This window comes from Euphorbia lathyris, chromosome 1 (assembly GCF_963576675.1).
Source record: "Euphorbia lathyris chromosome 1, ddEupLath1.1, whole genome shotgun sequence".
Classification (NCBI taxonomy): domain Eukaryota; kingdom Viridiplantae; phylum Streptophyta; class Magnoliopsida; order Malpighiales; family Euphorbiaceae; genus Euphorbia; species Euphorbia lathyris.
In genome coordinates, this window is record NC_088910.1 from 23,558,710 (window position 1) to 23,577,525 (window position 18,816).

General features: G+C 36.5%; 1 protein-coding gene across 3 annotated transcripts; it reads right to left on the reverse strand.

Moving 5' to 3' along the window:
• Positions 1–4,011: 4,011 nt before the first annotated feature.
• LOC136225213 (uncharacterized) lies at positions 4,012–10,630 on the reverse strand. Of its 3 annotated transcripts, none has more exons than XM_066013415.1 (10): positions 10,400–10,630; positions 8,992–9,216; positions 8,503–8,639; positions 8,237–8,281; positions 8,106–8,159; positions 7,472–7,576; positions 7,154–7,357; positions 6,534–6,619; positions 4,790–5,832; positions 4,012–4,707 (listed from the first exon to the last, which is right to left on the reverse strand). In XM_066013415.1, the coding sequence occupies exons 2-10, from the start codon at positions 9,170–9,172 to the stop codon at positions 4,430–4,432; spliced, it is 2,133 nt and encodes a 710-aa protein (XP_065869487.1). In that variant the 5' UTR covers positions 9,173–9,216; positions 10,400–10,630; the 3' UTR covers positions 4,012–4,429. The 3 variants fall into 3 exon arrangements, with proteins under 3 accessions (XP_065869487.1, XP_065869488.1, XP_065869489.1); XM_066013416.1 differs by having other exon boundaries at positions 10,324–10,630; XM_066013417.1 differs by lacking the exon at positions 10,400–10,630 and having other exon boundaries at positions 8,503–8,598; positions 8,992–9,129.
• Positions 10,631–18,816: the final 8,186 nt, after the last annotated feature.

Consider the following 18,816-nt stretch of genomic DNA (forward strand, 5'->3'; position numbering starts at 1 on the left):
CTTGTTTCGGGCTTCTTTAATTCTTAGCCGTCTCTTCAATTTATGGTGACCTATTTTGTGGCTATTATTAAGTACTCCCTCAATTTCTTTTTATAAGTGACTTAGGTAAGTAATATAATTAATATGGAGTGAAATTAATGATTTTACATTGTTTATAACAACAACAACAAAGCCTTAGTCCCGAAATGATTCGGGGTCGGCTAACATGAACCATCATATAAAACCGTGAAAATCAAGTCGTGTCAGCGACACAGATTCGCTCCCTCCACTCCGTCCTATCCACTACCATATTTTCCTCAATTCCCAATAAACTCATATCACTCTCGATCACCCTCCTCCAAGTTTGCTTAGGTCTTCCCCTACCCCTCACCACTACATCCCTTTGCCACTCTTCGGTTCTCCTAACCGGCGCATCAAGCGCTCTACGTCTCACATGGCCAAACCACCTTAGTCGGTTTTCTCTCATTTTATTCTCAATAGATGTGACCCCTACTTTTGTCCTAATTATTTCATTACGCACCCGGTCCTTTCTCGTATGACCACACATCCATCTCAACATACGCATCTCTGCCACCGACATCTTATGGATGTGGCAGTGTTTCACTGCCCAACACTCCGTACCATATAACAATGCTGGTCTAATTGCCGTCCGGTAGAATTTTCCCTTCAATATATTAGGCATGCCGGGATCACAAAGGAAACCCGTAGCACTCTTCCACTTCGACCAACCAGCTTTAATCCTATGAGCAACATCTCCATCTACTTCTCCATCCGTTTGGATAATAGATCCTAAATACCGGAAGCAATCCGAGGCCTGAACAACTCTCCCATCTAGGGTGATTGTCCCTGCCTCCCTGCTCCTACGGCCGCTAAACTTACACTCCAAATATTCTGTCTTACTTCGACTCAACTTAAAGCCTCTAGATTCTAGAGTTTGTCTCCATAGTTCCAACTTCCTCTCCACTCCTTCTTTCGTCTCATCAACCAACACAATATCATCTGCAAACAGCATGCACCATGGTATACCATCTTGAAGTGAACTTGTTAGTTCATCCATAACGATGGCAAAAAGAAATGGGCTTAGTGCGGAACCTTGATGCACTCCAATCGTAATAGGAAACTCTTCAGTCTTCCCAACACTAGTACGTACACTCGTGCATACTCCCTCATACATGTCCTTTATGATGTCAATATATTTCCGCGAAATGTCTTTCCTTATCAAGGCCCACCAAAGTACTTCCCTTGGTACCTTATCATATGCTTTCTCCAAGTCAATGAAAACCATATGCAAGTCTTTCTTCTTATTTCGATAGTGCTCCATTAATTGTCTCATTAGATGGATGGCTTCCATAGTTGATCTTCCCGGCATAAAGCCAAACTGGTTTTCCGAGATCTTCACCGTCCTCCTTAGCCTTTGTTCGATCACTCGCTCCCAAAGTTTCATAGTGTGACTCATTAATTTGATTCCCCGATAGTTGGCACAGTCTTGGACATCGCCTTTGTTCTTATACAAAGGGATTAAGGTACTTTTCCTCCATTCTGATGGCATCTTATTGTTTCTCCAAATTTTGTTGAAGAACGTCGTCAACCATTCGATTCCTCTTTCTCCCAAACATCTCCAAATCTCAATAGGGATGCCATCAGGTCCTACTGCTTTCTTCAACTTCATCTTACTTAATGCCATTTTGACTTCACCCTTTTGAATTCTCCGCAGGCATTCATGATTTATCATATCGTGATGGATACTTATATCTCCAACATCTTGTTGGCGATCTCCATTAAATAAGTCATCAAAATAGGACCTCCATCGTTCCTTGATATCCTTATCTCCAACTAGGACTTTCTGGTCCACATCCTTCACACATTTAACTTTTCCGAGATCTCGCGTCTTCCTATCTCTCATCCGAGCAATTCTATATATGTCTCTTTCCCCTTCTTTCGTATCCAATCTTGTATACAGATCCCGATTCACCTTTGCTCTAGCATCTCGTATGACCTTATTTACTTCCCTTTTAGCCTCTTTGTATTTTTCGTAGTTCTCGTCACTCCTATATTTCCCCAATAGTTTATATGATTCTCTCTTACTCTTTACTGCTTGTCGTACTTCTTCTGTCCACCAAGATGTGTCCTTACCCGGTGGCATGCTACCTTTAGATTCCCCTAGAACTTCCTTCGCTACTTCCCTTATACTATGCTCCATCTTATTCCATATCGAATCTATATCTGAATCCATATTGCAAGTCCAAATATCTTTTTTGGTCATCTCATCCACAAATTTTTGTTGATTCTCCCCTTGCAATTTCCACCACTTAATCTTAGTCTCTACTTGAGGTGTTTGTTTTCTTATACATTTCCTACTTCGAAAATCTAGCACCACTACTCTATGTTGGGTTGTCGTACTCTCACCAGGGATCACCTTACAATCAATATAACTCTTTCTCCAAGCACTCCTTACTAAGAAGAAGTCAATTTGGCTCGCATTACCGCCACTCCGATAAGTCACTAAGTGGGATGTTCTCTTCATAAACCATGTGTTCATGATACTCAAGTCATAGGCTGATGCGAATTCCAAAATATCATTTCCTGCTTCATTCTTATCTCCAAAACCATACCCTCCATGAACACTCTCAAACCCATCTCGCCTAGAACCCACATGTCCATTGAGATCACCCCCTAATACCATTTTTTCATCCCTAGGAACATGTTGCACCACTTCCTCTAAGTCATCCCAAAAAGCTTGTCTTACAGACACATCTAATCCTATTTGTGGCGCATATGCACTAATGACATTCACAACCTCATCCCCTATCACTAGCTTAACACTCATAATTCTATCGCTCTTCCTAGACACCGCTACTACCTCATCGATATACTCCCTACCAATAAGAATACCTACTCCATTTCTACTCTTATCCTTTCCTGAGTACCAAAGCTTATAACCCCAAGGAGCTATCTCTCTAGCCTTGGCTCCAACCCACTTGGTTTCTTGTAGGCATAATATATTTATTCTCCTCCTCTTCATAACATCTATAATTTCAGCTAATCTTCCTGTCAAAGAACCTATGTTCCATGTCCCAAAGCGTAACCTACTACCTTACCCCTACCCCTACCATTACCGTGGACTAGCTTATTTACCCGCAACCCTTGCATATTTGACACCACCCCCGGGTCCTGGGGTGGCGCGCCGCTTCGGGGCGACGACCTAGCAACCCTTGCACATTTATCACTACACCCGGGTCTAGGAAGTGCAGCGCGTCGCTGAGTAGGGAACGCCCCAACGATATTTATATTATGGTTCATGTCATAAGATGTGGCTAAGTTTTACGTTGGCCGCCACAAACCTACCGCAACCCTCCTCCTTTGTCCGGGCTTGGGACCGGCTGTAAAGGCCACCAAGTGACCCTCACAAGTAGAGTTTGATTTTACATTGTTTAACTAAAAAAAAATTCTCTCTCATGTCACTATTGGAGAATAAGTATTGGAATATTAAAAAACACATGGACCAAGACAAAAAATTTAATGCTTGGACCGAAAAACAAAACTAAAAGTTCTTGGAAAACTAGGAAGATCTATATTTTGGAAAAAAACTCAATTGCTAGAATGACTTATAAAAAGGAATGAAGGGAGTAACTTTTTATATTAAGTTTTGAAATTAGACTTGCCAAAATTTAAGAGACATGAGTGTAATTTTACCATTGAATGTTTCAGTGCTCGTCTCTTTTTGTTTTTGTAAATATGCAAAATACAATACCACACGCACAAATAAAAAATCTAGTTTACTTTCATACAACAAAACTATTTAAATTGTTGTGTCAAGGGATTGAAAAAATATAATTTAAAGACAATAATATTAAAAGTCTTCATAACTTCTGTTTTATTTTAACATGGGACTCAAATCTAACTATTCCACTAATCCTTCAGTTTAATAATAAAAATGCTTTATATATATATATAAAAAAAAAGTTTAATAATAAAAATGTATTTTCAAATTTAAAAGAATTCTTATCGAGAGAATAAAAAAGTTTATGCCGGTCTCATTTTGCATTGCATATTAACAGTAAAATCCAACCCAGATAGTTCACAAGGCCAGACCATGTGCTTGTTTAACTTTTTTTTTTACCAAATCCTTCTAATCAATCAACTAATAATGTCCCAAAATAAGGCAAAAATTGCAAAACATGACTTTGCAATTCCTAGAAAACCATAATTATTACAGTAAGATTAGGACCATTAAGCCAACAGTAATGCAATAATCGAATGTTCTATAACAACTAAGTTTTTCCTGACAAAAAGACTTGCAGAGAATGAAAGAACACTTCAATTTTCTGACAGAAGACCTTCGGTAAAACTGGAACCTCTGCTGTGAATGTAATGACGATTAAACTGTGCAAATTTGTATAAAACAAAAAGAAAAAAAATCCATCTGCAATTAAGTGATGGTTCTCTGCTTCGGTATGTACTTTAACTTGACACCTTTCTCAGGCTTTGTTCTGAACTTCGTTTTACCAGCTCCAACCGTTGAAGACTCTAACACCACTGCATCAACCAACTGGTTCTCCGCATTTCCAATAAGAACGCCTTTTCTAATATCTGATGAGTGTGACAAAACTACCGTATTGTCATTTTGGATCCCATCACATTCTGAAGTTTTTACGTCTGGTGATAGAACCAACCTGACATGTTCAGTGGCAATAGCCTCTTTCCACCCTGCATGATTAGCAAATGGGACTTGTATAGGATCAAAAGGTAAGAAAAGCAACATCATGTGTTTAGAGAATATCGAACTTACGCTCGGCAAGAAAAGCTTTTGCTGCCTGGCATGAAAATTGCATCCCTCCGGCCGGGAGACAATCCTGCAGGCCTGGAAAGCAATTCTCTGTTCCGCAGTAACTAACATTGCCGGAGCTCAAACTCAAACAATTTTCACTGAATGGGGTATGATCATCACCCTTGCAAGTATCCCCATTAACTTGAGATTCTCTAGCGCTGTGTTCAACTGCAACTGTCTCTTTGATTCCATTCCTACTGACAGGCCTCCAAAGCTTTATTGTCGACCGATTTGAGACGTAATGAGCAGAATCTGGTCTGCTGTGTTTGTCCTGCAAATTGTTTTTCTTTGGCACTGGATGCTCTGAAATACAATCTTCCCTAGCTCCATTAAAATTGTCACAGTCCTGGTGGCTGCAGTTTCCAAGTGTAACAGATATAGAACCGATAAGGAGCTCATGCTTCTTATTTTCATCCGATTGGCTTACTGTTTGTTTTTGTGATCTAGTTTTCAAAGAATCACCATTATAATCAGTTTTAGCTTTTCGGCTCCATTTTCTAGTGCCATTCATTGCAGAAACAGATTTTAAGTCCCTTTGAGTTCCATGCTTCTGCCCAGTGCTAAGTTTAGGTGCTTGAGAATTCTGATTTGTATGGAAACCATTTTGCATGTGATTCCATTGTGATTTTGGAGACAAGTGCCAGCGAGCAGCAACATGTCTACGACTATTTCTTTGTACCATCCGTCGATCAACATTATGGCTGGCGCCAGAATCACTATATCCACTGCCAGCCCCAGTTTGAATTTCCACATCCACATCTTCATCAGAACTTGGAAGGTGGAGTGGCTCAAGAGTTGAAAGAATTTGATCTGACATTGCCTCTAGACCTTGCATATTAGAACCGGATGTGGTCAAAAGGCAGGATAGGTCAGCTGAAGTAACAGCCTCCAGTGTGTCATCAATCCGTTCTTCAAGATCTGCCTCCCCTTGTCTTAGCTCCTTTGCTTTTTGTTCTTTCTGCCTGAGCTTCTTCTGCCTCTTCCTCTCCAAGAGCTCAGCTTGTCTGTAGATGTTTTAGAAAGAAATCAAGAAAAAAAAGGTCAAATAACCATAAAGAGTCACTTTCTCCTAAATGTGTCTACACATGAAAAAGAAATGTTGATGTCATGCAGGTATGAGAAACATCTTTAGGTTTTGTAAAATTCCAGCTAGAAAAAGATAATTCAAATACTACCCCTAGATGAGTTCAAAGAACAGTTTGATTTCCACATAGGTTTCTCTGGAGTTGATGAGAAAAACGAGGGAGTAACACATCTGAGAATCTTCAGGAGCATTGTATGTGAGTCTTCCTACTGCTTCATGCTTCAGAAAATTTGAGAGAAAATCCTAATTTTAAGCATGAAACAGTAGGAAGACTCACATAGTTTTATTAAGTTCTCTCAAATGGTGATTGATTGCATTTTAACTGTCTATCTTTTTACTTAAAATGACGAGAACTAAATAAAACTATAAAAAAGATAAACAGTTAAAATGCAATCAATCACCATTTTCATCAAAAAAACAAAATTGCCTCGAGTCCTCTTGCTTTGCTACCATATCAACTACCTAAAATCAGCAGCCCAAACATAAGTCTAAAATCATCATATGTGGATTCAACCATCAAATTATCACACAGGTATACATATTCATCATTAAAGTAAATTCTTTGGGAATAGTACATGAAACATCAATATCTAAAAAAATAGCAAAAGCAAACCAATGCACCTTCTCTGTGCAGCCTCTTCCTCTTCCACAAGCAACTTTTGGCATCGTAAAGCTTCAGCATCCTTGTCAGCAAGCCATGCTTTAACCTAAATAGACAAACAAATAGTGATTTAGGCTGTGTTTGATTACCTTAACGAACATTTTAAATTAATAGATTAAGTGCTTATTTATTTTAACTTATTTGATAACACAACTTAATAATTTAAATAGAAGTAAAAAGATCACTTTAACTTAAAATTTTGTAAGTTAAACATTACAAAAAATAATACCTTAAATTTTTATACAAGACATGATTTATATAATCTTCAAATATAATTTGTATTACTACATCTAATAAAAATGTCCATTAAAATAATATTTATATCTTAAAAACCTTAAATTCAGTATGTCATTTTTATTGTTTACCAAACAACTCCTTTTTAACAACTTCAACATTTATAACATTCAACACTTAAAGTTCATTACTTATTCTTCAACAAGTAATTTTTCAGTTTCATCAAACAGCCCCTTAATCACAAAGAGACAGCACATCTCGGTGCATGCACTTCCTAAACAATGCCAATCAGCATGATAATTGCAAGTACCTTAGCCTTAAAAAAATAAAGTGAATGAAAAAGTACCAATTTCTGTTCCACCAGGAAGCTAGTGCAAGCAATTAAGTTCTTTGTTTCCAGACCTATCTTCCCTGCTTCCCCATCAAAAATATATTTTTGCATTGAGACAGCCGTTCCACAGAGGAATGTCTTTTCACTTGCATCATCAAGGATGCTGAATAGTTCCTCAGATGACATAGGGAACCTGGAAGGCCTGGCTTGGATAATATCCTGAAAAGAATATTGTCACATTAATGCAACACATAACATAATGGGAGGCAAACACAAATTGAATCTAGAAGATAAAATAATGAACAAAAAAAAAAAAAGGGAAGTCACTCTTACCAAAAGCACAGAACCGGCTCTCAGGCAATATTGTGGAAGGGAAGAAAATCCTGGTCTCCTAATTAGTGCCATCAGTGACTTTATTATTGAAGACCCTGGAACTTCCTAATATGTAATTATGACAAGGAAAAAATAGTTTATAAAGGAGTTGAGAACATGCATGAAATGTGGATAGAAAACTTATGATAAATCAACAACGAAGTAACAATAAATACTGCAATCTCTCAGAATATATTGACAAAAGACAAATTCTAGAGCAATTCCTAATCTCAAAGAATAGTTAAAAAAATAAAGATCTGGGAGAGAAAGGATAGTCATCTTATAGTTGCGAACAACCCTATTACTTTTAACAGTTCTGCTAAAATGCATAATTAAACAAAAGAGAAGAATTGATACTGTGGTTTGACATCACCTCACTGCTCTCCACCCCTCTTTTTAAAAGAAAAAAAGTTCCCAAATAACGATACAATTTCCAGCAGAAGCATTTAAAAAGAAATACTTGGAAAACATGAAATATCTTATAGCACCAAATTAGTTAAACTGCAGAGAAGATTTTACTAAATGTTCAATGCACCAGATATATAGTAGAAAATTTTATGAATGCAAACAAATGTGATAACAAGAAATAGAATACCTCCAGTGAAACATCCTTGAATGATAGAAGTTCCTTTGCCTCATCCTCTGAAAGCTGCAAACATACAAGCTGATGAACATGATAACAAACAAGAAAGGCATCCAATCAAACATCCAAAGAAAGATCTTTACCTTGTCCCAAAAGGTTCCCAGTAGATCCCTATTTTTTGCAGAGTCCTAAAAGCAATTGACACATATTTTACAAATGGTAATAAACAAAAATAGAAAAATAAAAAGGCAGCCATAGAATCAACTGCCACTAAAGCATATCAAGATGAAAAAAGAAGTCAACCTTGCAATTGTCAAACAGATTTTTCAAATTCTGGAAGCTAAGAAAATAAGTTGAAGAAAAAGAGCAGCTAAAGGTACAAATAAATTGCAAGATAAAAAAAATTAACCTTGTCAAGCTTTTTCAATCGATGATGCACACGTATGTGTCTTCTATAATTAATGGACGAACAAAACTCCCGAGAACACTTGTCGCACTTTTGCATCTGCACCTTCAAAGGAGTGAGCAAAGGCCAACCAGGAAGATCTGGGAGAAGGAGAGGCAATAAATCAAATGCATGGGTTCAACATTGAGTAACCATGACACAGGACCGACATACTAGGCATTAAATACAACTTTTAGTCACCACCGTCCACAGCAAAGGCAAAAACAGCCTATGCATTCAACAACAACAACAACAAAGCCTATGCATTCAAGTCGAATAATTTTTTAAGAGGCAGTTTTTGTTTCTTTGCAGAATAACCACTAATTTCAGAATGATGAAAAGACTTCTGACCCATTAACCCCATATACATTTGGCCAGATATCAATTCCTTTTAAAAATAATGCCCATTCATTTCTATGATATGAAAAAATATAAATCGTATGAATCAAATACCTTGCTGATCTAGAGCATGGAGTAACTGAATCCACTGTACTGGGCTATCGCCAGCCCTTGAGAAAGAAAGAAAGGGCTCCTTTCCAATTGCTTGCCTAATAAATGTGTCTAGGGAATCATTCCCGTCTTCTGTTTTCATCAAATCTGTGTTGTTTGAGGCCTTGAGTTTTGCAACAGGCATTTATGCGCACAAAAAATCCAAACCTTGTAATTCACTAAAAGCCACTGCATAAAAGAACAAAATTGATATTAAGTCATCAAGAAACCTAAAGAGTAATGCTCAAAGTGTTATACAGGATTTATTATATTAATGTGGAGATGACACAAATTCTAGGAAAGGATAGGCAGAAAAAATGTAAATAAGGTCTCAAACGCGCCTCTTTCAATATGCCAGTAAACAACAGAAGTGCCATGATAACTTGATATTGACACCAACAAAGAAAATAATATCTACCCTATCTTCCATCTCCTAAGACTGAAAAGTACAAGCAAACTTCTGTTGTAAGCCTTTGACCAAAAATATCAAATGCTCAAAACATCCAAAAGCTTTTACTCCCAAATCCTTCTGGTTTAGTAAAAAAAAGATTCTCTCTCTTCATAGGACAAATTAATATTCTGTCAAGCCTACAAACTGTGGCAATATTCAGAGGACATATCTTCCCAATTCTTGATGCCAAAGTGAACAAGAGATGCACATATACCATACAGGAATATCCTTACTCGCATTCTGGTATTTAAAGAGTTAGCAAATCCAGAAAATTTACTTGTGTAACTGTATTAATTCAATGTTCAGAGAATAACATGCACAACATATTGGCAATAACACGGAACAGTTGTTAACATTTCTACAACGAATCTCATACTGATATCAAACATTCCAATATAAAAAGATAAATACAAAACGTTCAAAACCACAGCAGAGTCCAGCATTGTAAAAAACCAAGACGTGGGGGAAAATGTAAAATTCAACAGAATTTCTTCTAAACAAGTAGAAATCAGATACGTTATGCGCCAGATCACATAAAATTCTATAATGACTAGTGTAGGAAACAAACATAACGATATAAAAGATCAAATTTAAACTCCGAATGCCATTGCCCATGACCATAACAAACAAAAATTTCAAATAATTAACACAAAAACCTAAAGCTACTATTCACCTAAAAGAAATTAACATTTGCAATAACACAATGAAAAAACATAATTGAAAAAATCTATTGTGCACACCTAGTCTCCGCAGGTAAAGAAACAGAACAATTAATTAAACACGTAAAAACTGGAAAATGAAAATAAATATAAAAAAGGAAAAGAAAGCAGCTGGATAGCGCTTACGTTATGTGATCTGATATCGAAAAGTGAATCGCGACATGTGGAAAGAAGAAGTGAGTGGAGTGATCGGCTAACGTACCTGTGGAGAAAGGAGAAAGAGAGATCGGTAGTGTGGTAAAGAAAATCTCAGGCGATCGGAAGATTTTGAAGATAAAGGGAAGGGGAATAAGGGAGCGTTTGGAAGGAGTGAAAAATGGTGGAGAAATTTAGTGAAAGTTGATCGGCCGGGAAGGAGGAGGAAAGAAAAAAAAATTAAAGAGAAGCGAGTTGTAGGAGAAGAGAAAAATGTATTAAGGCAAAAGAAAGCGAACCCTCTGTTCCAAAAAATAAAATTGAATAATAAAAGTAAAAAACATGAGTATCTATGACGTCGGAGATACACGCGCGCTTCGACATAATTCAGATTGTTTCGAAAAGGCCCAGTTTCCTCATAATCCGAAATCCATCAAATGCTTATTGGGCCTTCATTTGTTTTTTTTCTTTAAACCTTAATATTAAGGGTTAATAATTAGGGTAAGTTACATGAAATCACCAATAATAATAATAATAATAATTAAAACCTAATTATACTATAAAATTATATTTTTAATAAATCAAAATAATACTAACTTAATTTTCAAAATGTCAAAAAAAAATTGAATTTTTGGTTTTCTACTTTCATTAATTGTAAAAAAATATCAAACATGAAGTAAATTCCTCTAATAATTATTACTTATAAACTTTTAAAAAAATTATTACTTATATTTCTACATATTACACTAATCAATATTTTCAAAAATATTTATATAGTCATTTGATTTTTTTTTGTTTTTTTGGTAGGAATAGGAAAGAAAACAAACAAAAAAAAAAACCTAACCCGGGATTAGCCTAGGGAAGCTAACCCCCACCACATCTTCCAAAAGAAGAGAAGAAAGATAACCAGGAGGATAAGAGGAGGTTGTAACGCCCAACATCCTCTCGTGGCCAGCAACCGCCAAACGATCCGCTACCTGGTTCTGCTCTCTAAAGACATGGCTGAAGTTGATGTACTCAAAGAAAGAACAAAACCTTCTAATACCTTTGATTAAATTTTGGCTATTTAAACAAATAGCTTTATTATCAGAGATCATATTGATAGCTTCGAGGTTGTCAGATTCAACAAGCAAATTCTTCAAACCCAAACTTTTGGCAAGTCTAAGGCCAGAAAAAATCCCCCAAAGCTCAGCCGAAAAGGATGAACCCAGACCCAGATTCTGAGTAAACCCAGACACCCAAGCACCACCATCATCCCTCAGAACACCACCTGCAGTAATTTTACCATCCTTGAGGCAAGAACCATCCGTATTTAACTTCACCATCCCTACCCTAGGTGTCACATCCGTGTCCTTAATTTTAGTTATTATACCCTAATATTATGTTACACTATATTTATTTGTTGATTGGAGAGTTAATTGAGTATTATGGATATAATTTGGAGGCTAATTTTATAATTTAAGTGTAAAATTAAAAGTTTAGGGTAAGTTTTAAAATAAGTAAAAGTTTAGAGTGACCTAAATATATATTTTTCCTTGTTGGGAATCTCAAATTTAACATTCCAATGCATGAATTTCGTGCTCATCATGTATAGCCTTCTCCCCAACTAAATTCTTATCCATCTTCTCCCTTTTCTCATTCAAATACCAAAAATTACCCAGCAGCAATGATGTCATGATATCCAGAGATCCCATGGTCCGATCGAGCTCATTTTTTTACAGTAGGTCCTAGACATCCTAATACACATTGTGGATGGTGTGATTTGGATTTGGAATTTTCTATGATGGATTCGACCTACACTGATTAGAGGAGCAAATTTGAGGTTTAATGTGCTAATTTTCTCAATTAGTGCTAAAAGTAAGTAATTATCAACTACCCTTTTGAGTTTTTATGTATATATATGTATAAATAACTCTATATTTTCCAGAAAATTGAATTTTTGTGGTGATTTTTGACATGCATTTGATTAATTGGAGTTTCTATGGATTAATTTTTAACATGGGTTTAAAGTTAAGTTCAAGTAATTATAAATGTATTTGCATGCCAATTTCAACATATGATATATAATTATATGTACATATTTTGAGTTTTGTTTTGATAAACTTGGTATATTTGATTAATAGTTGTGTAAGATTTGATATTTTGAAGAATGGAATTAAAGAAAAATGCATTGAGAAAATTTATTGAAATTGATTTGTGAACAAATGTACATGTATATATTAAGTGATTTTCTATAAGTTTATTTCTTAAAGTTTATTTTAGTTTTAATTAAAGATTGTTAAAGTAGTGATTTTGATGAATTTTTGATTTATTGAAATAAATTTTATATATGATGATCTATGTGTATTTTTAAGAAATTGAAGTTATTGATAAGTATATTTTTAAATTATTTATTGGTGATTTTAGTACCATAGTGATTTATGATTGAATATTTTGGAAATGGATTGAGTAAAGGTATTGAGAAACTCTATGATGTTAATTTATGAGTAATATATATATTTTTTTCATATATATATATATATATATATATATATATATATATATATATATTTCTGATTTTAAGGTATATTATGAAATTATAATATTTTTAGTATCCATCAAGAGTAATCCGGATAGGTGGCTTTAATTAAAGTCCGTATTTAGTGAGAAATACGACATGTGTACACAGTTGAAAGACATATCGGGTATGGCAAAGAAGTGTTGAGTAAGACCATGCGGCTAGGCAAATTATGAGATATCTCGATTCTATTATATTGTGGGGATTGATACATACGGGGATTATCTCTCAGATGGATACGAATTGTGAATGATTTATTGATATACGATTTGTGAAGTATTTATTGATATACGATTTATGAAGTATTTATTGAGATTCATTTTATGAAGTATTTATTAAAATACGATTTATCAAGTATTTATTGAGATACATTTTATGAAGTATTTATCAAAATACGATTTATCAAGCTTTTATTGATTTACGGTTGATTTGAGTAAATGGTTAATTGCAAACCTAATTATTTCGTATAGTTGAGATTTTCAACAAAAAAAATATATATAGCTATTTTGGACATGGGTTTTGTATTAAGTGTTTTAATACAGTGATTTACGTTTTGACTATGTGTGGTATTTTGAGAAATGATAGAAAGCTTGATATTTTAAATTGCATATTTGGTTAAAGGTACTATTTTGAGTATTTTATTATAGTTTAATCCATAAAATGTTCATTTTAAGAATATGAATTTTATATGTGATGTATTTTAAGAATTTAAAATGTATATATATAGTTATTTTGAGTATAAGTACTTTATGTAGTTGATAATTGCTTACTGAGATTTTTGTCTCACATTTTTTTTAAATGTTTTAATGTTTTTAGGTGAGAAAGTACAGGATAGAGGAAAGGTTTCCGATCAATTAGGCGAGGATTGGAAGTTGTTGCTTATTGTTAGAATTATTATTAGAACTTTAGTATTTAATTGTAATATGAGGAAGTTGGTAAATATGTTGAGGTTTTAATAATAGGAATATTGATTTGTTTAGAATATATATTTAAGAGGAATACCAAGAAAAGTGATATTTATGATATTTGGAGACTATTAAGTGTTGATTGTGATATTTCTATTTCGCACCCGATGCCGATTGAGGTCGTTTAGGGTCGGGTGTGACACTAGGCCTACACCAGCCCAAGAGGTAGACCATCTTCTTCTGGGTAGACCTAGCAAGGGAATCTCCTTTGAAGCTATCAGTAATATTATATAATTTTTTAGAGAAGAACTCAACCAAATTAGGAATAAACACAGTTTTCCTTCCAAAAATCTCCTCATTCCTCCAATTCCAAATCTGATGACAGACAATAGCAAAGAAGATATCACCATGCTCCAGGTCAGCCAACAACTTCCCACTAACTCCATCAACAAACCAGTCAAGATCAGAGTAGTCCAAGAAAGTAGAAAACAGGTGGTGAGGCAGAACTTTCTTCCACACCTCTTTACTTCTAGTGCAATCCCTAAGAGCATGGCAAATTGATTCAATATGCCCTCTGCATCTGCTATAAGCCCCCGAATCCACCAAATGCCGTCTATTCCTCTCAGAATTAGTAAGCAACCTACCCTTAACACCAAGCCACAGAAAGCTCCTAATGCGGTAAGGAACTTTTAAAGCCCAAATGAGCTTCCAAACTTCAGAATGAGGGCCCGCCATATTTTGATTGAAGGCCTCAAAGGCGGATTTATAGGTATAAGCCCCATTATTCGTCAATGCCCAACAATGACTATCCCTATCTTCCTCCTTGTTACTTATCTTAACCCCTCTAATCCTCATGAGCGTATCCAGACTGAAAAAAGAGTCAAATTTAGACCAAATCCAATCCCCCTCAGAATCCACCACATCAGCAATCCTCCAATTACAGATATCAACAGGCGGCGGGGAAATACACACCTTTAACAAAGGTTTATCACCAATCCAGGTGTCATTCCAGAAGCTGATAGACTTCCCGTTGCCCACAGCCCAACCTATCCTAGAGCAGAACTCTGAAAACACAGTACTAAGGCCTTTCCAAAGAAAGGAACAATTGACCACTCTCTCCTTGGGACCCCTAAAAATCCTATCTTTTCTATACTTTCCACATAGAAACCGAACCCAAAGAGATGAAGAAAGCTACCACATTCTCCACAGAAGCTTCATTAATAACACTTTGTTATTGTCATTGGCTTGTCTTATCCTCAGGCCTCCCATATTTTTAGGTTGACAAACCTCCTTCCAAGGATCAAGGTGGATCTTTTTCCCCTCCGTAGAGTCCCCCCAAAGGAACCGCCGATTGATTTTATCAAGATCATTAAGAACCGGCTCAAGCAATCTACAAGCTTGCATAATATGGTTAGGAACCGCACAATTGACAGATTGAATCAAAGTAAGACGGCTTGCAAAAGAAAGAGTTTTAGCTTTCCAAATGGCACATTTTCCATTAGTTTTGTCGAGAGTCTCTTTAAAGGAAGCTTTGGAGACTCTGTCACTATGGAGGGGAACCCCCAGATACTTACCCAAGGACTTGGTCAAAGGAATACCAGATATTTCACTTAGCCTTTTGCAGACTCCTTGACTCATGTTTTTAGAGCACAACATCCGGGATTTTTGGATATTAAGCTTTTGACTAGAAGCAGCGCAGAAACAGTTAAGGATATCCATAACCACACCTATTTGCTCCTCATTTCCTTCCACAAAGATCATAACATCATCTGCGAAGAACAAATGAGTAATCGAAGGACAGAAATTATTGATGGAAACCGGATGGAATTTCCCATTGCCAACAGCCTCTTGGATAAGGTGAGACAACCTTTCTATAGCAATCACAAATAAGAAAGGGCTCATAGGATCCCCTTGACGGATTCCCTGGGAAGGAGTAAACTCCTCAGACATATCTCCATTAATCAAAACCTGAAAAACTAGAGAAGAAATGCAAACCTCGATTAACTTCTTCCAATTATCCGGGATACCAGCTCTCTCCAGACTATCCAGAAGAAAACTCCAGCTGAGGCGGTCATAAGCTTTCTCCAGATCCAGCTTAAGAGCCACAATACCCCTTCTACCCTTTTTAATTTTCATAGAGTGAACCATCTCCTGGGCTATAACCACATTATCCATCATCTGTCTCCCAGGAACAAAACTGCCTTGATTCTGACTAATAATATCTGGAAGAATATTCCAGAGTCTATTAGCCACAATTTTGGTGATAGCTTTATACAACACATTACAAAGACTAATAGGCCTCATTTGTAAAAAGGAGGACGGTTTCTCCACTTTCGGAATCAAGACCATAAGAGTTTTATTCACAAGCCTAATATCCTCGGATCCACTGAAAACTCCTTTAACAAAACTATAAATACCTTCCTTCACAGTATCCCAATGTTTATGGTAAAAACCGGCAGGAATACCATCAACCCCAGGAGCTTTGGTAGCACCAATACTCGAGAACGCCTGATTAATCTCTTTCTGGTCAATAGGATGGAAAGCTTCCAGAATCATATCCTCTCCCAACCTGGGAAACGTAGTACTAGAAAGAGCTTTATCCAGATCCACACTTTCCTCTTTGAATAAGTCTTTGTAAAAATTAAGGGCCAAGCGACGAATATCCTCATCCTCATAAAACCAATCCCCATTCGAATCTTTAATAGCATCAATCTGATTCCTCTGCCTTCTAATAATAGTAGAAAGGTGGAAAAACCTGGTATTGTGATCTCCATCTTTAATCCAAGCCTTCCTAGATTTCTGAAACCAAAGTAACTCTTCCTGCCTCAGCACCGCTTCAAATTCTTTCTGGAGAGATCTAAGAAGACCATTCAAACTATGATCAAATCTAATCTCCAAATTACGTTGAATGCCTTCGATTCTGCTTAAAAGTTTATTCTTTCTTCTGATAATATGGCCAAAGATGTTTTTATTCCATCCTACCACATTTCTTCTAAACCCCTCAACAGCAAGTAAAACATTGGAGTGAGGCTACCAATTATCCTAAACAAAGTTTTTAAACTCAGGGTGAGATTCCCAGGCCACCTGGTATCTAAAAGGTCTGTTCTCTTTAGGGCGATGACTTTTAACTAATCTGACTAAAATAGGATAGTGATCAGAGTGATGGAAAGGGAGATTTAGCACATTCACTTCCGGAAATCTACAGATAGCTGCAATATTAGCATAAACTTTGTCCAAGCGAACAAACGTACTATTACATTTCCAAGTAAATCTATGACCAGCTGCACCCAGATCCGAAAGCCCACACAAATCCATACTCTGCTTATGATTGAGACACCGGTTCACATAGTGGTTCCCACCTCCTCTTTGATCACTCATAAGGCTAATATCATTAAAATCCACCGCCACAAACCAAGCATCCACTATACTCGTACTCATAGTATACAGAACCTCCCACAACCTTTTATGATTGGCCATGATATATAGGATCAGCATAAACAAAGGTGATAAAAAAAAGGTTTATTACCAGGATAAACAACCTTACTGTGAACAAATTGTTTATCCATACTGACAATGTCAATCTGAACACGATCTGGCTTCTAGAAAAGCCAAATCCCACCAGCCCGACCAGTAGCCTCCGATCTGACACAATTCCAATTTCTAAACTTTCTAACCACCTCATTAGCTTTACTTCCACTAATCTTGGTTTCCATCAAAGCAAAACAAGAAGGGTTAAACTGTTTAACTAAGTCTTTAACATGGATACGGGTAGCCTTGCTAGCCGCTCCTCTAACATTCCACACAAACAAATCCATCAAAAAGGCAGACTACTGACCACAGGCCCAACACCCTAAACCAGATACTTATTCGGGGCTCCTGAGAGCCTTGAAGATGTCCCAACAGGCCCCCTTTTATCCCAAGAATCCAAGGAACTTTGGTTGTTTTTCTGAATACCCTTAGGTTTTTTCATACTCATTTTATTGACCCCCATAGCCTTCCCATTTAAATTTTCCACATAGATTTTCGGGATACTAACCTCATTATGCTTTTTTTTCCCAACTGGTACATGATTCTAGGAGCTCCCTAGGGCATCAACTTTGGACTCAAACAAAGGGTTAACAGTCTCCACTTTATTAGCCGTCGGCTCAACGGCCTCTAACCCTGGCATGCTTAGCTCCAAATGCTCGTTTGCAAGGTCACATTCATGAGCATCCTTAATAGACAGAACCCCAAATCTAGAACCTGAACCGAGGACCGTCTCATCTCTAGAACCAACTTTCTTATTTGGGGGTCTCTCCTTGATTTCAGGGACGATCTGAAGAAGATTCTTCTCCTTACTAATGTCAGGAGGACGATTCTGAACAATAGTTGCACGAGTCCTTCGTCTACCCGATCTTTTAGCAACCATCCAGGGGCCAAAGTTCCTCCTTTCACCTTGAATCTCTTCTTCCCTCTCTTTATTGGCCATAATAACCTCTTCGACCAGCTTCTCCCTCTTAGGACAACCTTCATAAGTATGCCCAAACATACCACACTCATAGCAAATATTATGAATACCTTCATACTCAATAAAGTAAACCATATTTTGAACACAGAATTTACACAAAAGGGGCTTAGCTAGATCGATATCAATACAAACTCTGGCAAACTTACCTCTAACTGCCCCAATGGTGGTTTTATCCACATGGTGAACTTTACCAACGAGTCCACCAGTTTTATTAAGAAATCTTTCATTATAATATTCAACAGGTAAGCCCGGGAATCTCACCCAAGTTAGAATCCTATTTACTGAACAGTCATGAGGATTAAAGTTAAGGACCCATGGCCTTAATATCAGAACATGATTAGAAATAATATATGGGCCACCATTGATAACAGCATTAAAGTCCTCCACCCTAGTAAATTTAATAACATAATAATCATTCTCTAAGTCAGTAATGGTGACTTTCCCTTTTTTACCCCACTGCGCCTGGATTCTCTGAGCGAAATAATTAAAACTAATCCTTTTACCAAGCACAGTAA